Source organism: Schistocerca cancellata, chromosome 4 (genome assembly GCF_023864275.1).
Source record: "Schistocerca cancellata isolate TAMUIC-IGC-003103 chromosome 4, iqSchCanc2.1, whole genome shotgun sequence".
In the NCBI taxonomy this organism is placed as follows: domain Eukaryota; kingdom Metazoa; phylum Arthropoda; class Insecta; order Orthoptera; family Acrididae; genus Schistocerca; species Schistocerca cancellata.
This window is the reverse complement of record NC_064629.1, coordinates 195,477,620-195,500,090: the sequence shown is the minus strand read 5'-3', so window position 1 is coordinate 195,500,090 and position 22,471 is coordinate 195,477,620. Positions and strand designations below refer to the sequence as shown.

The following is a 22,471-nucleotide window of genomic DNA, read 5'->3' as shown; positions in this document are numbered from 1 at the left end:
CGAAATATATGAGAACCGCAAATATGGCAAAAACGCATAATGGTAAAAACGCATAATGGCAAAAATGCATAATGGCAAAAACGCATAATGGCAAAAACGCATAATGGCAAAAACGCATAATGGCAACAATGCATAATGGCAAAAACGCATAATGGCAAAAACGCAAATATGGCAAAACGCAAATATGGCAAAAACGCAAAAATGGCAAAAACGAAAATATGGCAAAAATGAAAATATGGCAAAAACGAAATTATGGCAAAAACGATAATAGGGCAAAAACGAAAATGTGGCAAAAACGCAACTGTGGCAAAAACGCAAATGTGGGAAAAATGCAAATGTGGGAAAAACGCAAATACAGGAAAAAAATATGACAAAAACGCAAATATGGCAAAATCGCAAATATGGCAAAAACGCAAATATGGCAAAAACGCAATATGGCAAAAACGCAAAAATGGCAAAAACGAAAATATGGCAAAAACGAAAAAATGGCAAAAACGAAAATATGGCAAAAACGAAATTATGGCAAAAACGAAAATAGGGCAAAAACGAAAATGTGGCAAAAACGCAAATGTGGCAAAAACGCAAATGTGGTAAGAACGCAAATGTGGGAAAAACGCAAATATGGGAAAAAAATATGGCAAAAACGCAAATATGGCAAAAACGCAAATATGGCAAAAACGCAAATATGGCAAAAACGTAAATATGGCAAAAACGCAAATATGGCAAAAACGCAAATATGGCAAAACACGTAAATATGGGAAAAACCCAAATATGGGAAAATCGCAGATATGGGAAAAACGCAAATATGGGAAAAACGCAAATATGGGAGACGATCTACTTGTGGTACAACTTGGCAAGAGGTAAGAATTGTTTGGTAGGACATAATCCGAAGCATCATAGGTTCACGAAATATTAGAGAATCGCTAATGTGGGAAAGACGCAAACATGGGAAAGACGCAAAAATGGGAAAGACGCAAACGTGGGAATGACGCAAACATGGGAAAAACGCAAACATGGGAAAAACGCAAACATGGGAAAAACGCAAACATCAGAAAAACGTAAACATGGGAAAAACGCAAACATGGGAAAAACGCAAACAGGGGAAAAACTAAAACAGGGGAAAAACGCAAACAGGGGAAAAACGCACATACGGGAAAAACGCAAACAGGGGAAAAACGCACATACGGAAAAACGCACATTCGGGAAAAACTCAAATGCGCGAAAAACGCACATGCGGGATAAACGCACATGCGGGACAAACGCAAATGCGGGAAAAACGCACATGCGGGAAAAACGCACATGTGGGAAAATCGCACATACGGGGAAAACGCTGATACGGGAAAAACGCAAATATGGGAAAAACCCAAATATGGAATAAATTCAAGTATGGGATAAACGTACATATGGGGTAATCGCAAATATGGCAAAAACGCTAATATGGGAAAAACGCAGGTATGGGAAAAACGCGAATATGGGATAAACGCTAATATGGGATAAACGCAAATATGGGTTCAACGCAAATATGGCAAAAACGCAAATATGGCAAAAACGCAAGTAAGGGAAAATCGCAAGTATGGGAAAAATGCAAGTATGGGAAAAACGCAATTATGGGAAAAACGCAAATATGGGAAAAACGCAAATATGGGAAAAACGCAAATATGGGAAAAATGCAAATATGGGAAAAAAGCAGATATGGGAAAAACGCAGATATGGGAAAAACGCAGATATGGGAAAATCGCAGATATAGGAAAAACGCAAATATGGGAAAAACGCAGATATGGGAAAAACGCAGATATGGGAAAAACGCAAATATGGGTTCAACGCAAATATGGCAAAAACGCAAATATGGCAAAAACGCAAGTAAGGGAAAATCGCAAGTATGGGAAAAATGCAAGTATGGGAAAAACGCAATTATGGGAAAAACGCAAATATGGGAAAAACGCAAATATGGGAAAAACGCAAATATGGGAAAAATGCAAATATGGGAAAAAAGCAGATATGGGAAAAACGCAGATATGGGAAAAACGCAGATATGGGAAAATCGCAGATATAGGAAAAACGCAAATATGGGAAAAACGCAGATATGGGAAAAACGCAGATATGGGAAAAACGCAAATATGGAAAAAACGCATAATATGGGAAAAACGCAAATATGGGAAAAACGCAAATATGGGAAAAACGCAAATATGGGAAAATCGCAGATATGGGAAGAACGCAGATATGGGAGAGACACCGATATGGGAAACACGAACATATGGGAAAATTGCAAATATGGGTAATTTGCAAAAATGGGATAATTGGAAATATGGGAAAATTTCAAATATGGTAAAAACGCAAATATGGTAAAAACGGAAATATTAGAAAAAACGCAAATGTAGGAAAAACGCAAATGTTGGAAAAACGCAAATATTGGGAAAACGCAACAATGGGAAAAACATAAATATGGGAGAAGATAAACTTATGGCACAACTTGACAAGAGGAATGAATCGGTTGGTAGGACAGTCTGAATAGTCAAAAGTTCTTGGAATGTGGGAAAAACGCAAATATGGCAGAAACGCAAATATCGCAAAAACGCAAATATAGCAAAAACGCGAAGATGGAAAAATCGGAAATATGGTAAAAACGCAAATATGGCAAAAACACAAATAAGGCAAAAACGCAAATAAGGCAAAAACGCAAATATGGCAAAAACGCAAATATGGCAAAAACCCAATTACGGCAAAGACGCAAATACGGCAAAAACACAAATACGGCAAAAACGCCAATACGGCAGAAACGCAAATACGGCAGTGACGCAAATACGGCAGAAACGCAAATACGGCAGATACGCAAATATGAAAAAACGAAACAGGCAAAAATCCAAAAAAGGCAAAAACGCAAAAAAGGCAAAATCGTAAAAAAGGCAAAACCGCAAAAAACGCAAAAACGCAAAAAACGCAAAGATGCAAAAAGACAAAGACACAAAATGGCAAAAACGCAAAAAAGGCAAAAACGCAAAAAAGGGAGAAACGCAAAAAAGGCAAAAACGCAAAAATGACAAAAACGCAAAAATGGCAAAAACAAAAATATGGCAAAAACGGAAATGTGACAATATCACAAATCATTCCAAAACGCAAATATGGCAAAAACACAAATATGGAAAAAACGCAAAAAAGGCAAAAACGCAAAACTAGCAAAATCGCAAAAATGGCAAAAACGCAAAAATGGCAAAATCGCTAAAATGGAAAAAACGCAAAAATCGCAAAAACGCTAATATGGGAAAAACGCAAATATGGCAAAAACGCAAATATGGCAAAAACGCAAATATGGCAAAAACGCAAAGATGGCAAAAACGCAAATTTGGCAAAAACGCAAATATGGCAAAAACGCAAATTTGGCAGGAATGCAAATTTGGCAAAAACACAAATATGGCAAAAACACAAATATGGCAAAAACGCAAATTAGGCAAAAAAGCAAGTTTGGCAAAAATGCAAATTTGGCAAAAACGCAAATTAGGCAAAAACGAAAATTTGGCAAAAACGCAAATTAGGCAAAAAAGCAAGTTTGGCAAAAACACAAATTTGGCAAAAACGCAAATATGGCAAAAACGCAAATATGGCGAAGACACAGATATGGCAAAGTCGCAAATATGGGATAAACGCAAATATGGGATAAACGCAAAAATGGGATAAACGCAAATATGGGATAAACGCAAATAAGGGATAAACGCAAATATGTGATAAACGCAAATATGGGATAACGCTTATATTGGATAAATGCAAATATGGGATAAACGAAAATATGGGATAAACGCAAATATGGGATAAACGCAAATATGGGAAATACGCAAATATGGGAAAAACGCAAGTATGGGAAAAACGCAAGTATGGGAAAAACGCAAATATGGGGAAAACGCAAGTATGGGAAAAACGCAAGTATCAGAAAAACGCAAGTATGGGAAAAACGCAAGTATGTATGGGAAAACCGCAAGTATGGGAAAAACGGAAGTATGGGAAGAAAGCAGATATGGAAGAAACGCATATATGGGAAAAAAGCAAATATGGGAGATACGCAAATATGGGAAAAAAGCAAATATGGATAAAACGCTAATATGGGAAAAACGCAAATATGGGAAAAACGCAAATATGTGAATAACACAAATATGGGAAAAACGCAAATATGGGATAAACGCAAATATGGGATAAACGCAAATATGGGATAAACGCAAATATGGGAAAAACGCAAATATGGGAAAAACGCAAATATGGGAAAAAAGCAAATATGGGAGATACGCAAATATGGCAAAAAAGGAAATATGGGTAAAACGCTAATATGGGGAAAACGCAAATATGGGAAAAACGCAAATATGTGAATAACACAAATATGGGAAAAACGCAAATATGGGATAAACGCAAATATGGGAAAACGCAAATATGGGAAAAACTCAAATATGGGAAAAACGCAAACATGGGAAAAACGCAAATATGGTAAAAACGGAAATATTAGAATAAACGCAAATGTTGGAAAAACGCAAATGTTGGAAAAAAGCAAATATTGGGAAAACGCAACAATGCGAAAAACATAAATATGGGAGAAGATAAACTTATGGCCCATTTTGACAAGAGGAAAGAATCAGTTGGTAGGACAGTCTGAATAGTCAAAAGTTCTTGGAATATGGGAAAAACGCAAATAAGGCAAAAACGCAAATATAGCAAAAACGCAAATATGGCAAAAACGAAATTATGGCAAAAACGAAAATATGGCAAAAACGAAAATGTGGCAAAAACGCAAATGTGGCAAAAACGCAAATGTGGGAAAAAATATGGCAAAAACGCAAATATGGCAAAAACGCAAATATGGCAAAAACGCAAATATGGCAAAAACGTAAATATGGCAAAAACGCAAATATGGCAAAAACGCAAATATGGCAAAACACGTAAATATGGGAAAAACCCAAATATGGGAATATCGCAGATATGGGAAAAACGCAAATATGCGAAAAACGCAAATATGGGAGACGATCTACTTGTGGTACAACTTGGCCAGAGGCAAGAATCGTTTGATAGGACATAATCCGAAGCATCATAGGTTCACGAAATATTAGAGAACCGCAAATGTGGGAAAGACGCAAACATGGGTAAGATGCAACATGGGAAAGACGCAAACATGGGAAAGACGCTAACCTGGGAGTGCCGCAAACATGGGAAAAACGCAAACATGGGAAAAACGCAAACCTGGTAAAAAACGCAAACATGGGAAAAACGCAAACATCGGAAAAACGTAAACATGGGAAAAACGCAAACATGGGAAAAACGCAAAAATGGAAAAAACGCAAACATGGGAAAAATGCAAACCTGGGACAAACGCAAACACGGGAAAAACGAAAACAGGGGAAAAACGCAAACAGGGGAAAAACCCACATACGGCAAAAACGCAAACAGGGAAAAACGCACGTACGGGAAAAACGCACATTCGGGAAAAACTCAAATACGGGAAAAACGCACATGCGGGATAAACGCACATGCGGGAAAAACGCACATGCGGGAAAAACGCACATGCGGGAAAAACGCACATACGGGGAAAACGCTGATACGGGAAAACGCAAATATGGGAAAAACCCAAATATGGAATAAATTCAAATATGGGACAAACGTACATATGGGGTAATCGCAAATATGGCAAAAACGCTAATATAGAAAAAACGCAGGTATGGGAATAACGCAAATATGGGACAAACGCAAATATTTGAAAAAAAATGGTTCAAATGGCTCTGAGCACTATGGGACGCATCTGCTGAGGTCATTAGACCCTAGAACTTAGAACCAGTTAAACCTAACTAACCTAAGGACATCACAAACTCCCATGCCCGAGGCAGGATTCGAACCTGCGACCGTAGCGGTCTTGTGGTTCCAGACTGTAGCGCCTTTCACCGCACGGCCACTTTGGCCGGCCAAAAATTTGAAAAACGCAAATATGGGAAAAATACAAATATTTGAAAAACGCAACTATGAGAAAAACGCAAATATGAGAATCTCGCAAATATGAGAAAAACGAAAATTTGGGAGAAGATCAATTTGTATCACAACTTGGCAAGTGGCAAAAATCGGTTGTTAGGACATAATCTGAAGCATCGAAAGTTCACATAATATTAGAGAAACGCAGATATGGGAAAGACGCAATTATGGAGAAAGACGCAATTATGGGGAAAGACGCAAATATGGGAAAAACGCAGATATGGGAAAAACGTAGATATGGGAAAAACGCAGATATGGAAAAAACGCAGATATGGGGAAAACGCAGATATGGGAAAAACGCAGATATGGGAGAAACGCAGATATGGGAAAATCGCAGAGATGGGAAAAACGCAAATATGGGAAAATTGCAAATATAGGAAAATTGCATATATGGGAAAATTGCAAAAATGGGAAAATTGCAAATATGGGAAAAACGAAAATATGGGAAAAACGCAAATATGGCAAAAACGAAAATGTGGCAAAAACGCAAATGTGGCAAAAACGCAAATGTGGGAAAAAATATGGCAAAAACGCAAATATGGCAAAAACGCAAATATGGCAAAAACGCAAATATGGCAAAAACGTAAATATGGCAAAAACGCAAATATGGCAAAAACGCAAATATGGCAAAACACGTAAATATGGGAAAAACCCAAATATGGGAATATCGCAGATATGGGAAAAACGCAAATATGCGAAAAACGCAAATATGGGAGACGATCTACTTGTGGTACAACTTGGCCAGAGGCAAGAATCGTTTGATAGGACATAATCCGAAGCATCATAGGTTCACGAAATATTAGAGAACCGCAAATGTGGGAAAGACGCAAACATGGGTAAGATGCAACATGGGAAAGACGCAAACATGGGAAAGACGCTAACCTGGGAGTGCCGCAAACATGGGAAAAACGCAAACATGGGAAAAACGCAAACCTGGTAAAAAACGCAAACATGGGAAAAACGCAAACATCGGAAAAACGTAAACATGGGAAAAACGCAAACATGGGAAAAACGCAAAAATGGAAAAAACGCAAACATGGGAAAAATGCAAACCTGGGACAAACGCAAACACGGGAAAAACGAAAACAGGGGAAAAACGCAAACAGGGGAAAAACCCACATACGGCAAAAACGCAAACAGGGAAAAACGCACGTACGGGAAAAACGCACATTCGGGAAAAACTCAAATACGGGAAAAACGCACATGCGGGATAAACGCACATGCGGGAAAAACGCACATGCGGGAAAAACGCACATGCGGGAAAAACGCACATACGGGGAAAACGCTGATACGGGAAAACGCAAATATGGGAAAAACCCAAATATGGAATAAATTCAAATATGGGACAAACGTACATATGGGGTAATCGCAAATATGGCAAAAACGCTAATATAGAAAAAACGCAGGTATGGGAATAACGCAAATATGGGACAAACGCAAATATTTGAAAAAAAATGGTTCAAATGGCTCTGAGCACTATGGGACGCATCTGCTGAGGTCATTAGACCCTAGAACTTAGAACCAGTTAAACCTAACTAACCTAAGGACATCACAAACTCCCATGCCCGAGGCAGGATTCGAACCTGCGACCGTAGCGGTCTTGTGGTTCCAGACTGTAGCGCCTTTCACCGCACGGCCACTTTGGCCGGCCAAAAATTTGAAAAACGCAAATATGGGAAAAATACAAATATTTGAAAAACGCAACTATGAGAAAAACGCAAATATGAGAATCTCGCAAATATGAGAAAAACGAAAATTTGGGAGAAGATCAATTTGTATCACAACTTGGCAAGTGGCAAAAATCGGTTGTTAGGACATAATCTGAAGCATCGAAAGTTCACATAATATTAGAGAAACGCAGATATGGGAAAGACGCAATTATGGAGAAAGACGCAATTATGGGGAAAGACGCAAATATGGGAAAAACGCAGATATGGGAAAAACGTAGATATGGGAAAAACGCAGATATGGAAAAAACGCAGATATGGGGAAAACGCAGATATGGGAAAAACGCAGATATGGGAGAAACGCAGATATGGGAAAATCGCAGAGATGGGAAAAACGCAAATATGGGAAAATTGCAAATATAGGAAAATTGCATATATGGGAAAATTGCAAAAATGGGAAAATTGCAAATATGGGAAAAACGAAAATATGGGAAAAACGCAAATATGGGAAAAACGCTAATATGGGAAAAACGCAAATATGGGAAAAACGCAAATATGAGAAAAAACGCAAATATGGGAAAAACGCAAATATGGGAAAAACGCAAATATGGGAAAAACGCAAATATGGGAAAAACGGAAATATTAGAAAAAACGCAAATGTTGGAAAAACGCAAATATGGGAGATTTGCAGATATGGGAAAATCGCAGATATGGGAAAAATGCAGATATGGGAAAGACACAGATATGGGAAAAATCGCTAAAGGTTCACGAATTATATGAGAGAGATAAGTATGGCAAAAACCCAAGTATGGAAAAAACCGAATTATGGCAAAAACCCAAGCATGGCAAAAACCGAATTATGGCAAAAACTCAAGTATGGCAAAAACCCAAGTATGGCAAAAACCCAAGTATGCCAAAAACCCAAGTAAGGCAGAAACCCAAGTATGGCAAAAACCCAAGTATGGCTAAAACATAAGTATGGCAAAAACCCAAGAGTGGCAAAAACCCAAGTATGGCAAAAACCCAAGTATGGCAAAAATCCAAGTATGGCAAATACCCAAGTATGGCAAAAACCCAAGTATGGCAAAAACCCAAGTATGGCAAAAACCCAACTATGGCAAAACCCAAGTATGGCAAAAACAGAAGTATAGCGAAAACAAAAGTATGGCAAAAACCCAAGTATGGCGAAAACCCAAGTATGGCAAAAACCCAAGTACGGCAAAAACCCAAGTATGGCAAAAACCCAAGTATGGCAAAAATGCAGATATGGCAAAATCGCAAATATAGGTAAACACAAATATGGGATAAACGCAATATGGGATAATCGAAAATATGGGATTAACGCAAATATGGGATAAACGCAAATATGGGAAAAATGCAAATATGGCAAAAACGCAAATATGGGATAACGCAAATATGGGATCAACGCAAATATGGGAACAACGCAAATATGGCAAAAACACAAGTATGGGAAAAACGCAAGTTTGGGAAAAACGCAAGTATGGGAAAAAAGCAACTATGGGAAAAAAGCAAGTATGGGAAAATCGCAAGTATGGGAAAAACGCAAGTTTGGGAGAAACGTAAGTATGGGAAAAATGGAAATGACGGAAAAACGCAATTATGGGAGAAACGCAAATATGGGAAAAACGCAAATATGGGAAAAACGCAAATATGGGAATATGCAAATTTGGGAAAAAAGCAAATATGGGAAAAACGCAAATATGGGAATAACACAGATGTCGGAAAAGCGCAGATTTGGGAAAAATGCAGATATGTGAAAAATGCAGATATGGGACAAACGCAGATATGGGAAAAACGCAGATATGGAAAAAACGCAGATATGGGAAAAACGCAGGTATGGGAAAAACGAAAATATGGGAAAAACGCAAATATGGGAAAATTGCAAATATGGCAAAAACCCAGATATGGCAAAATCGCAAATATGGGATAAACGCAAATATGGGAAAAACGCAAATATGGGAAAAACGGAGATATGGGAAAAACGCAGATATGGGAAAATAGCAGATATGGGAAAAACGCAGATATGGGAAAGACACAGATATGGGAAAAACGCACATATGGGAAACTTGCAAATTTGGTAAAATTGCAAATATGGGAAAATTGCAAAAAAAATGGTTCAAATGGCTCTGAGCACTATGGGACTCAACTGCTGTGGTCATAAGTCCCCTAGAACTTAGAACTACTTAAACCTAACTAACCTAAGGACATCACACACATCCACGCCCGAGGCAGGATTCGAACCTGCGACCGTAGCGGTCGTGCGGTTCCAGACTGTAGCGCCTTTAACCGCTCGGCCAATCCGGCCGGCAAAAATTGCAAATATGGGAAAATCACAAATATGGGAAAATCGCATATGTGGGAAAAACGCAAATATGGGAAAAACGCAAATATGGGGAAAACGGAAATTGCGAAAAAACGCAAATATGGGAGAAACGCAAATATGGGAAAAATGCAAATATGGTAAAAACGGAAATATTAGAAAAAACGCAAATGTTGGAAAAACGCAAATGTTGGAAAAACAAAAATATTGAGAAAACGTAACAATGGGAAAAACATAAATATGGGAGAAGATAAACTTATGGCACAACTTGACAAGAGGAAAGGATCAGTTGGTAGGACAGTCTGAATAGTCAAAAGTTCACGGAATATGGGAAAAACGCAAATATGGCAAAAACGCAAATATGGCAAAAACGCAAATATGGCAAAAATGCAAATATGGCAAAAAACGCAAATATGGCAAAACGCAATTATGGCAAAAACGCAAATATGGCAAAAACGCAAATATGGCAAAAACGCAAATACGGCAAAAACGCAAAAATGGCAAAAACGCAAAAATGGCAAAAACGCAAATATGGCAAAAACGCAAATTTAGCGAAAACCAAAATTTGCCAAAAGCGCAAATTTGGCAAAAACGCAAATTAGGCAATAACGCAAATTAGGCAAAAACGCAATTTTGGCAAAACGCAAACTTGGCAAAAACGTAAATTTGGCAAAAACGCAAATTTGGCAAAAACCGAAAATTTGACAAAAACGAAATTTGGCAAAAACGAAAATTCGGCAAAAACGCAAATATGGCAAAAACGCAAAAATGGCAAAAACGCAAATATGGCAAAAACGCAAAAATTGCAATAACGCAAATATGGCAAAAACCCAGATATGGCAAAATCGCAAATATGGGATAAACGCGAATATGGGATAAACGCAAATATGGGATAAACGCAAATATGGGGAAATCGCAAAAATGGCTGAGACGCAAAAATGGCAATAAAGCAAAAATGGCAGAAACGCAAATATGGCAAAAACGCAAAAATGGGAAAAAAACAAAAATGGCAATAACGCAAAAATGGCAAAAAAGTAAAAATGGCAAAAACGCAAAAATGGCAAAAACGCAAATATGTCAAAAACGCAAATATGACAAAAACGCAAAAAAGGCAAAAACGGAAATATGGCGAAAACGCAAAAATAGCAATAACGGAAATATGGCAAAAACATAAATATGGCAGAAACGCAAATATGGGAAAAACATAAATATGTGAAAAACGCAAATATGGGAAAATCGCAAATATGGGAAAAACGCAAATATGGAAAGAACGCAAATATGGGAAATATGCAAAAATCGTAGAAGATTAACTTGTGCCACAACCTGACAAAAATTAAGAATGGGTTGGTAGGACATAGTCTGAATCGTCGAAGGTTCACAAAATATATGAGAAACGCAAATATGGGAAAAAACAAATATGGGGAAAACGCAAGTATGGGAAAATACGCAAATATGGGAAAAACGCAAATATGGAAACAATTCAAATATGGGAAAAACGCAAATATGGGAAAAACGCAAATGTGGGAAAAACGCAAATATGGGAAAAACGCAAATATGGGAAAAACGCAAATACGGGAAAAACGCAAATATGGGAAAAACTCAAATATGGGATAACGCAAATATGAGAAATATGCAAATATGAAAAAAACGCAAATATGGGAAAAACGCAAATATGGGAAAAACGCAAATATGGGAAAAACGCAAAAAAGGGAAAAACGCAAATATGGCAAGAACGCAAATATGGCAAGAACGCAAATATTGCAAGAACGCAAATTTGGTAAGAACGCAAATATGGCAGAAACGCAAATATGGCAGAAACGCAAATATGGCAGAAACGCAAATAAGGGAAAAACGCAAATATGGGATACATGCAAAAGTGGGAGAAGATAAACTTGTGGCACAACTTCACAAAAAGAAAGAATGGGTTGGTAGGACATAGTCTGAATCGTCGAAGGTTCACGAAATATATGAGAAACGCATTTGTGGGAAAAACACAAATACGGCAAAAACGCAAATATGGCATAAAAGCAAATATGGCAAAAACGCAAATATGAGAAAATGGCGAATATGGGAAAATCGCAAATATGGGGAAAACGCAAAAATTTCAAAAACGCAAAAATAGCAAAAACGCATATATGGCGAAAACGCAAAATTGGCAAAAACGCAAATATGGCAAAAACGCAGATATGGCAAAACAGCAAATATGGCAAAAACGCAAAAATGGAAAAAACGCAGAAATGGAAAAAACGCAAATACGGCAAAAACGCAATAATGGCAAAAACGCAAAAATGGCAAAAACGGAAATATGGCAATTACGCAAAAATGGCAAAAATGGAAATAAGGCAAATACGCAAATATGGCAAAATCGCAAATATTTCAAAACAGCAAATATGGGAAAAACGCAAAGATGGAAAAAACGCAGAAATGGAAAAAACGCAAATACGGCAAAAACGCAAATATGGCAAAATCGCAAAAATGGCAAAAACGGAAATATGCCAAAAACGCAAAAAAGGGAAAAACGGAAATAAGGCAAAAACGTAAATATAGCAAGGACGCAAATATGGGAGAAACGCAAATATGGGACAAACGCCAATCTGGGAAAGACGCAAATATGGGAAAAACGCAAATATGCGAAAAACGCAAATATGGGAAAAACGCAAATTTGGGAAAAATGCAAAAATGGGAGAAGATAAACTTGTGACACAACTTGACAAAAAGAAAGAATGGGTTGGTAGGACGTAGTCTGAATCGTCGAAGGTTCACGAAATATATGAGAAACGCAAATATGGGCAAACGCAAATATGGGAAAAACGCAAATATGGGACAAACGCAAATATGGGAAAAACGCAAATATGGAAAAAATGCAAATATGGGAAACACGCAAATATGGGAAAAACGCAAATGTGGGAAAAACACAAATATGGGAAAAACGCAAATATGGGAAAAACGCAAATATGGGAAAAACGCAAATATGGGAAAAACGCAAATATGGGATAACGGAAATATGGGAAATATGCAAATATGAAGAAAACGCCTTTATGGGAAAAACGCAAATATGGGAAAAACGCAAAAAAGGGAAAAACGCAAATATGGCAAGAATGCAAATATGGCAAGAACGCAAGTATGGCAAGAACGCAAATGTTGCAAGAACGCAAATTTGGTAAGAACGCAAATATGGCAGAAACGCAAATATGGCAGAAACACAAATATGGCAGAAACGCAAATATGGGACAATCGCAAATATGGGAAACATGCAAAGATGGGAGAAGATAAACTTGTGGCACAACTTGACAAAAAGAAAGAATGGATTGGTAGGACATAGTCTGAATCGTCGGAGGTTCACGAAATATATGAGAAACGTAAATGTGAAAAAAACGCAAATGTGGGAAAAACTCAAATGTGCCAAAAACGTAAATGTGGGAAAAACGCAAATGTGGGAATAATGCAAATATGGGAAAAACACAAATATGGGAAAAACGCAAATATGGGACAGACGCAATTATGGCAAACACGCAAATATGGCAAAGACGCAAATACTGCAAATACGCAAATATGGCAAAGACGCAAATATGGCAAAGTAACAAATAAGGGAAAGACGCAAATATGGGAAAAGCGCTAATATGGGAAAGACGCAAATATGGGAAAGACGCAAATATGGGAAAGACGCAAATATGGGAAAGACGAAAATATGGGAAAGACACAAATATGCTAAAGACGCAAATTTGGGAAAAACGCAAATTTGGGAAAAACGCAAATATGGGAAAAACGCAAATATAGGAAATACGCAAATATGAGGAAAACGCAAATATGGGTAAATTGCAAAAATGGGAGAAGATAAACTTGTGGTACAACTTGACAAGAGGAAAGAATCGGTTGGTAGGACATAGTCTGAATAGTCAAAGGTTCAAGAAATATATGAAAAACGCAAATATGGGAAAAATGCAAATATGGAAAAAAGCAAATATGGGAAAAACGCAAATATCGGAAAACGCAAATATGGGAAAAAACGGAAATATGGGAAAAACGCAAAAATGGGAAAAACGCAAATATGGAAAAAAACGCAAATATGGGAAAAACGCAAATATAAGAAAAGCGCAGATATGGGAAAAACGCAAATATGGGAAAAACGCATATATGGGAAAAACGCAAATATGGGAAATATGCAAATATGGGAAAAACGCAAATATCGGAAATGCGTAAATATAGGAATAACGCAAATATGAGAAAAATGCAAATATGGGAAATCGCAAATATGGGAAAAACGCAAATATGGGAAAAACGCAAATATGGCAAAAACGCAAATATGGAAAAAACGCAAATATGGAAAAAACGCAAATATGGCAAACACGCAAGTATGGCAAAAACGCTAATATGACAAAAACGCAGATATGACCTAAAACGCCAATATGGCAAAAACGGAAATATGACAAAAACGAAAATATGGCAAAAACGGAAATAAGGCAAAAGGGAAGTATGGCAAAAACGGAAATATGGCAAAGACGCAAATATGGCAGAAACGCAAATATGGATAAAACGCAAATATGGCAGAAACGCAAATATGGCAAAACCGCAAATATGGCCAAAATGCAAATATGGCAAAAACGCAAATATGGCAAAAACGGAAATATGGCAAATCGCAAATATGACAAATCGCAAATATGGGAAAAACGCAAATATGGGAAAAAAATATGGCAAATCCGCAAATATTGGAAAAACGCAAATATGGGAAAAACGCAAATATGGGAAAATTGCAAATATGGGAGAAGATAAACTTGTGGTACAACTTGACAAGAGGGAAGAATCGGTTGGTAGGACATAGTGTGAATAGTCAAACATTCACGAAATATATGAGAACCGCAAATATGGGAAAAACGCAAATATGGGAAAAACGCAAATATGGGAAAAACGCAAATATGGGAAAAACGCAAATATGGCGAAAACGCAACTATGGCAAATACGCAATTATGGCAAAAACGCAACTATGGCAAAAACGCAAATATGGGAAAAACGCAAATATGGGAAAAACGCAAATATGGGAACAACGCGAATATGGGAAAAACGCAAATATGGGAAAAACGCAAATATGGGAAAAACGCAAATATGGGAAAAACGCAAATATGGGAAAAACGCAAATATGGGAAAAAGGCCAATATGGGAAAAACGCAAATATGGCAAAAACGCAAATTTGGCAAAAACGCAAATATGGGAAAGACGCAAATATGGGAAAGACGCAAATTAGGGAAAATCGCAAATATGGGAAAACGCAAATATGGGACAAACGCAAATATGGGAAAAAGGAAAATATAGGAAAAACGCAAATATGGGAAAAGCGCAAATATGGGGAAAACGCAAATATGGGAATAATGCAAATATGGGAAAAACCCAAATATGGGAGAAGATAAACTTGTGGAACAACTTGACAAGAGGAATGAATCGGTTGGTAGGACATAGTGTGAATAGTCAAATGTTCACGAAATATATGAGAACCGCAAATATGGGAAAAACGCAAATGTGGGAAAAACGCAAATATTGGATAATGCAAATATGGGAAAAACACACATATGGCAAAAACGCAAATATGGAAAAAACGCAAATATGGCAAAAACTCAAATATGGCAAAATGCAAATATGGCAAAAACGCAAAAATGGGAAAAACGCAAATATGGCAAAAACGCAACTATGGTAAAAACGCAATTATGGCAAAAACGCACCTATGGCAAAAACGCAACTATGGCAAAAACGCAACTATGGCAAAAATGCAACTATGGCATAAACGTAAATATAGCAAAAACGCAAATATGTAAAAAACGCAAATGTGGGAGAAACGAAAATATGGGAAAAACGCAAATATGGGAAAAACGCAAATATGGGAAAAACGCAAATGTGGGAAAAACACAAATATGTAAAAACGCAAATATGGGAAAACCGCAAATATGGGAAAAACGGAATTATGGGAAAAACGCAAATATGGGAAAAACGCAAATATGGGAAAAACGCAAATATGGGAAAAACGCAAATATGGGAAAAACGCAAATATGGCAAAAACGCAAATATGGGAAAGACGCAAACATGGGAAAGACGCAAATATGGGAAAAACGAAAATATGGGAAAAACGCAAATATGGGAAAAACGAAATTATTCGAAAAACGCAAATATGGGAAAAACACAAATATGGGAAAAATGCAAATATGGGAGAAGATAAACTTGTGGTACACCTTGACAAGTGGAAAGAATCGTTTGGTAGGACATAGTCTGAATAGTCAAAGGTTCACGAAATATATGAGAAACGCAAATATGGGAAAAACGCAAATATGGGAAAAACGCAAATATGGGAAAAACGCAAATACAGGAAAAACGCAAATATGGGAGAAACGCAAATATGGGAAAAACGCAAATATGGGAAAAACGCAAATATGGGTAGAACGCAAATATGGGAAGAACGCAAATATGGGAAGAATGCAGACATGGGAAGAACGCAAACATGGGAAGAACGCAAATATGGGAAAAACGCTAATATGGGAAAGACAAAAATATAGGAAAGACAAATATGGGAAAGACGCAAATATGGGAAAGACGCAAATATGCTAAAGACTCAGATTTGGTAAAAACGCAAATTTGGGAAAAACGTAAATATGTAAAAAACGCAAATATGGGAAAAACGCAAATATGGGAAAAATGCAAATATGGGAAAAACGCAAATATGCGAAAAACGCAAATATGGGAAAAACGCAAATATGGGAAATATGAAAATATGGGAAATACGCAAATATCGGAAAAACTCAAATATCGGAATAACGCAAACATGAGAAAAATGCAAATATGGGAAAAACGCAAATATTGGAAAAACGCAAATATGGCATAAACGCAAATATGGCAAAAACGCAAATATGGCAAAAACGCAAATAGTGCAAAAACGCAAATAAGGCAAAAACGCAAATATGGCAAAAACGCAAATATGGCAAAAACGCAAATATGGCAAAAACGCAAATATGGGAAAAACACAAATATCGGAAAAGGCAAATATGGGAAAAAGGCAAATATGGGAAACTGCAAATATGGGAAAAACGCAAATATGGGAAAAACGCAAATAAGGTTAAAACGCAAATATGGTTAAAACGCAAATATAGGAAAAAACCAAATATGGGAAAAACCAAAATATGCCTAAAAGCAAATATTGCAAAAACGAAAATATGGCAAAATCGTAAATATGGCAAAAAAGCAAATATGGCAAAAACGCAAATATGGCAAAAAAGCAAATATGGCAAAAACGTAAATATGGCAAAAACGCGAATGTGGCAAAAACACGAATATGGAAAAAACGCGAATATGGCAAAAACGCGAGTATGGCAAAAACGCGAATATGGGAAAAACGCAGATATGGGAAAAACGCAAATATGGGAAAATCGCAAATATGGGAAAAAGGCAAATATGGGAAAAACGCAAATATGAGAAAAACGCAAATATGGGAAAAAAGCAAATATGGGAAAAACGCAAATATGGGAAAAACGCAAATATGGGAAAAACGCAAATATGGGAAAAACGCAAATATGGGAAAAACGCAAATATGGGAAGAACGCAAATATGGGAAAAACGCAAATATGGGACGAACGCAAATATGGGAAGAATGCAAATATGGGAAGAATGCAAACATGGGAAGAACGCAAACATGGGAAGAACGCAAAGTTGGGAAAACGCAAATATGGGAAAAACGCAAATATCGGAAAAACGCAAATATGGGAAAAACGCAAATATCGGAAAAACTCAAATATGGGAAATACGCAAATATGGGAAATACGCAAATATGGGAAACACGCAAATATGGCAAAGTCGCAAATATGGCAAAGACGAAAATATGGCAAATACGCAAATATGGCAAGGGGCAAATATGTCAAAGCCGCAAATAAGGGAAAGACGCAAATATGGGAAAAACGCTAATATGGGAAAGACGCAAATATGGGAAAGACGCAAATATGGGAAAGACGCAAATATGGGAAAGACACAAATATGCTAACGACGCAAATTTGGGAAAAACGCAAATATAGGAAAAATGCAAATATGGGAAAAACGCAACTATGGGAAAAACGCAAATATGGGAAAAACGCAAATATGGGAAAAACGCAAATATGAGAAAAATGCAAATATATGAAAAACGCAAATATGGGAAAAACGCAAATATGTGAGAAGATAAACTTGTGGTACAACTTGACAAGAGTAAAGAATCGGTTGGTAGGACATAGTCTGAATAGTCAAAGGTTCACGAAATATATGAGAAACGCAAATATGGGAAAACGATAATATGGGAAAAACGCAAATATGGGAAAAACGCAAATATGGGAAAAACGCAAATATGGGAAAAACGCAAATATGGGAATAACACAAATATGGGAAAATCGCAAATATGGGGAAAACGCAAATATGGGAAAAACGCAAATATGTGATAAAAGCAAATATGGGAATAACCCAAATATGGGAAAAACGCAAATATGGGAAAAACGCAAATATGGGAAAAACGCAAATATGGGATAAACCCAAATTTGGGAAAAGCGCAAATATGGGAAAAATGCAAATATGGGAAAAAAGCAATTATGGGAAAAACGCAAATATGGGAAAAAAGCAAATATTGGAAAAATGCAAACATTGGAAAAACGCAAATATTGGAAAAACGCAAAAATGGGAAAAACGCAAATATAGGAAAAACGCAAATATGGGAAAAATGCAAATATGGGAGAAGATAAACTTGTGGAACAACTTGCAAGAGGAAAGAATCGGTTGGTAGGACATAGTGTGAATAGTCAAAGGGTCACGAAATATATGAGAACCACAAATATGGGACAAAGGCATATGTGGGAAAAACGCAAATATGGGAAAACGCAAATATAGGAAAAACGCAAATATGGGAAAAACGCAAATATGGGTAAAACGCACATATGGCAAAAACGCAAATATGGCAAAAACGCAAATATTGCAAAAACGGAAATATGGCAAAAACACAAAAATGGGAAAAACGCAAATATGGGAAAAACGCAAATATGGGAAAAACGCAAATATGGGAAAAACGCAAATATGGGAAAAAAGCAAATATGGGTAAAATGCAAATATGGGAGAAGATAAACTTGTGGTACAACTTAACAAGAGGAAAGAATCGGTTTGTAGGACATAGTCAGAATAGTCAAACGTTCACGAAATATATGAGAAACGCAAATATGGGAAAAACGCAAATATGGGAAAAACGCAAATATGGGAAAAACGCAAATAAGGGAAAAACGCAAATATGCGAACAACGCAAATATGGGTAAAACGCACATATGGCAAAAACGCAAATATGGCAAAAACGTAAATATAGCAAAATCGCAAATATGTAAAAAACGCAAATATGAAAAAAAACGCAAATATGGGAAAAACGCAAATTTGGGAAAAACGCAAATATGGGAAAAATGCAAATATGGGAGAAGATAAAATTGTGCTACACCTTGACAAGTGCAAAGATTCGGTTGGTAGGACATAGTCTGAATAGTCAAAGGTTCACGAAATATGTGAGAAATGCAAATATGGGTAAAACGCAAATATGGGAAAAATGCAAATATGGGAAAAACGCAAATATGGGAAAATCGCAAATATGGGAAAAACGCAAATATGGGATAAACACAAATATGGGAAAAACGCAAATATGGGAAAATTGCAAATATGGGAAAAACGCAAACATGCGAAAGACGCAAATATGGGAAAGACGCAAATATGGGAAAAACGCAACTATGGAAAAAACGCAAATATGGGAAAAACGCAGATATGGGAAAAACGCAAATATGGGAAAAACGAAATATGGGAAAAACGCAAATATGGGAAAAATGCAAATATGGGAGAAGATTAACTTGTGGTACACCTTGACAAGTGGAAAGAATCGGTTGGTAGGACATAGTCTGAATAGTCAAAGGTTCTCGAAATATATGAGAAATGCAAATATGGGAAAAACGCAAATATGGGAAAAACGCAAATATGGGAAAAACGCAAATATGGGAAAAACGCAAATATGGGTAAAATGCAAATATGGGAGAAGATAAACTTGTGGTACAACTTAACAAGAGGAAAGAATCGGTTGGTAGGAGATAGTCTGTATAGTCAAACGTTCAAGAAATATATGAGAAACGCAAATATGGGAAAAATGCAAATATGGGAAAAATGCAAATATGGGAAATACGCAAAGATGGGAAAAAAACAAATATGGGAAAAACGTAAATATGGGAAAAACGCAAATATGGCAAAAACGCAAATATGGGAAAAACGCAAATAAGGGAAACTCGCTAATATGGGAAAAACACAAATATGGGAAAAACGCAAATATGGGAAAACCGCAAATATGGGGAAAACGGAAATATGGGAAAAACGCAAATATGGGAAAAACGCAAATATGGGAAAAACGCAAATATGGGAAAAACGCAAAAATGGCAAAAACGCAAATATGGGAAAAACGCAAACATGGGAAAAACGAAAATATGCGAAAAACGCAAATATGAGAAAAATGCAGATATGGGAGAAGATAAACTAGTGGTGCACCTTGACAAGTGGAAAGAATCGGTTGGTAGGACATAGTCTGAATAGTCAAAGGTTCACGAAATATATGAGAAACGCAAATATGGGAAAAACGATAATATGGAAAAAACGCAAATATGGGAAAAACGCAAATATGGGAAGAACGCAAATATGGGAAGAACGCAAATATGGGAAGAATGCAAACATGGGAAGAACGCAAACATGGGAAGAACGCAAATATGGGAAAACGCAAATATGGGAAAAACGCAAATATCGGAAAAACGCAAATATGGGAAGAACGCAAACATGGGAAGAACGCAAATATGGGAAAACGCAAATATGGGAAAAACGCAAATATCGGAAAAAGGCAAATATGGGAAAAACGCAAATATCGGAAAAACTCAAATATGGGAAATACGCAAATATGGGAAATACGCAAATATGGGAAACACGCAAATATGGCAAAGTCGCAAATATGTCAAAGACGAAAATATGGCAAATACGCAAATATGGCAAAGAGGCAAATATGTCAAAGCCGCAAATAAGGGAAAGACGCAAATATGGGAAAAACGCTAATATGGGAAAGACGCAAATATGGGAAAGACGCAAATATGGGAAAGACGGAAATATGGAAAAGACACAAATATGCTAACGACGCAAATTTGGGAAAAACGCAAATATAGGAAAAATGCAAATATGGGAAAAACGCAAATATGGGAAAAACGCGAATATCGGAAAAACTCAAATATGGGAAATACGCAAATATGGGAAATACGCAAATATGGGAAACACGCAAATATGGCAAAGTCGCAAATATGGCAAAGACGAAAATATGGCAAATACGCAAATATGGCAAAGAGGCAAATATGTCAAAGCCGCAAATAAGGGAAAGACGCAAATATGGGAAAAACGCTAATATGGGAAAGACGCAAATATGGGAAAGACACAAATATGGGAAAGACGCAAATATGGGAAAGACGCAAATATGGAAAAGACACAAATATGCTAACGACGCAAATTTGGGAAAAACGCAAATATAGGAAAAATGCAAATATGGGAAAAACGCAAATATGGGAAAAACGCAAATATGGGAAAAACGCAAATATGGGAAAAACGCAAATATGGGAAAAATGCAAATATATGAAAAACGCAAATATGGGAAAAACGCAAATATGTGAGAAGATAAACTTGTGGTACAACTTGACAAGAGTAAAGAATCGGTTGGTAGGACATAGTCTGAATAGTCAAAGGTTCACGAAATATATGAGAAACGCAAATATGGGAATACGATAATATGGGAAAAACGCAAATATGGGAAAAACGCAAATATGGGAAAAACGCAAATATGGGAAAAACGCAAATATGGGAATAACACAAATATGGGAAAATCGCAAATATGGGGAAACCGCAAATATGGGAAAAACGCAAATATGTGATAAAAGCAAATATGGGAATAACCCAAATATGGGAAAAACGCAAATATGGGAAAAACGCAAATAAGGGAAAAACGCAAATATGTGATAAAAGCAAATATGGGAATAACCCAAATATGGGAAAAACGCAAATATGGGAAAAACGCAAATATGGGATAAACCCAAATTTGGGAAAAGCGCAAATATGGGAAAAATGCAAATATGGGAAAAAAGCAATTATGGGAAAAACGCAAATATGGGAAAAAAGCAAATATTGGAAAAAAGCAAACATTGGAAAAACGCAAATATTGGAAAAACGTAAAAATGGGAAAAACGCAAATATAGGAAAAACGCAAATATGGGAAAAATGCAAATATGGGAGAAGATAAACTTGTGGAACAACTTGACAAGAGGAAAGAATCGGTTGGTAGGACATAGTGTGAATAGTCAAATGGTCACGAAATATATGAGAACCACAAATATGGGAAAAAGGCATATGTGGGAAAAACGTAAATATGGGAAAACGCAAA

At 36.7% G+C, this 22,471-nt stretch overlaps 1 protein-coding gene across 1 annotated transcript; it reads left to right on the top strand.

The window, feature by feature from the left end:
• Positions 1-7,978: 7,978 nt before the first annotated feature.
• On the top strand, positions 7,979-8,422 carry LOC126184015 (LWamide neuropeptides-like). The gene has a single exon (XM_049926367.1). It carries the CDS (start codon positions 7,979-7,981, stop codon positions 8,420-8,422), a length of 444 nt encoding a protein of 147 aa, XP_049782324.1.
• Positions 8,423-22,471: the final 14,049 nt, after the last annotated feature.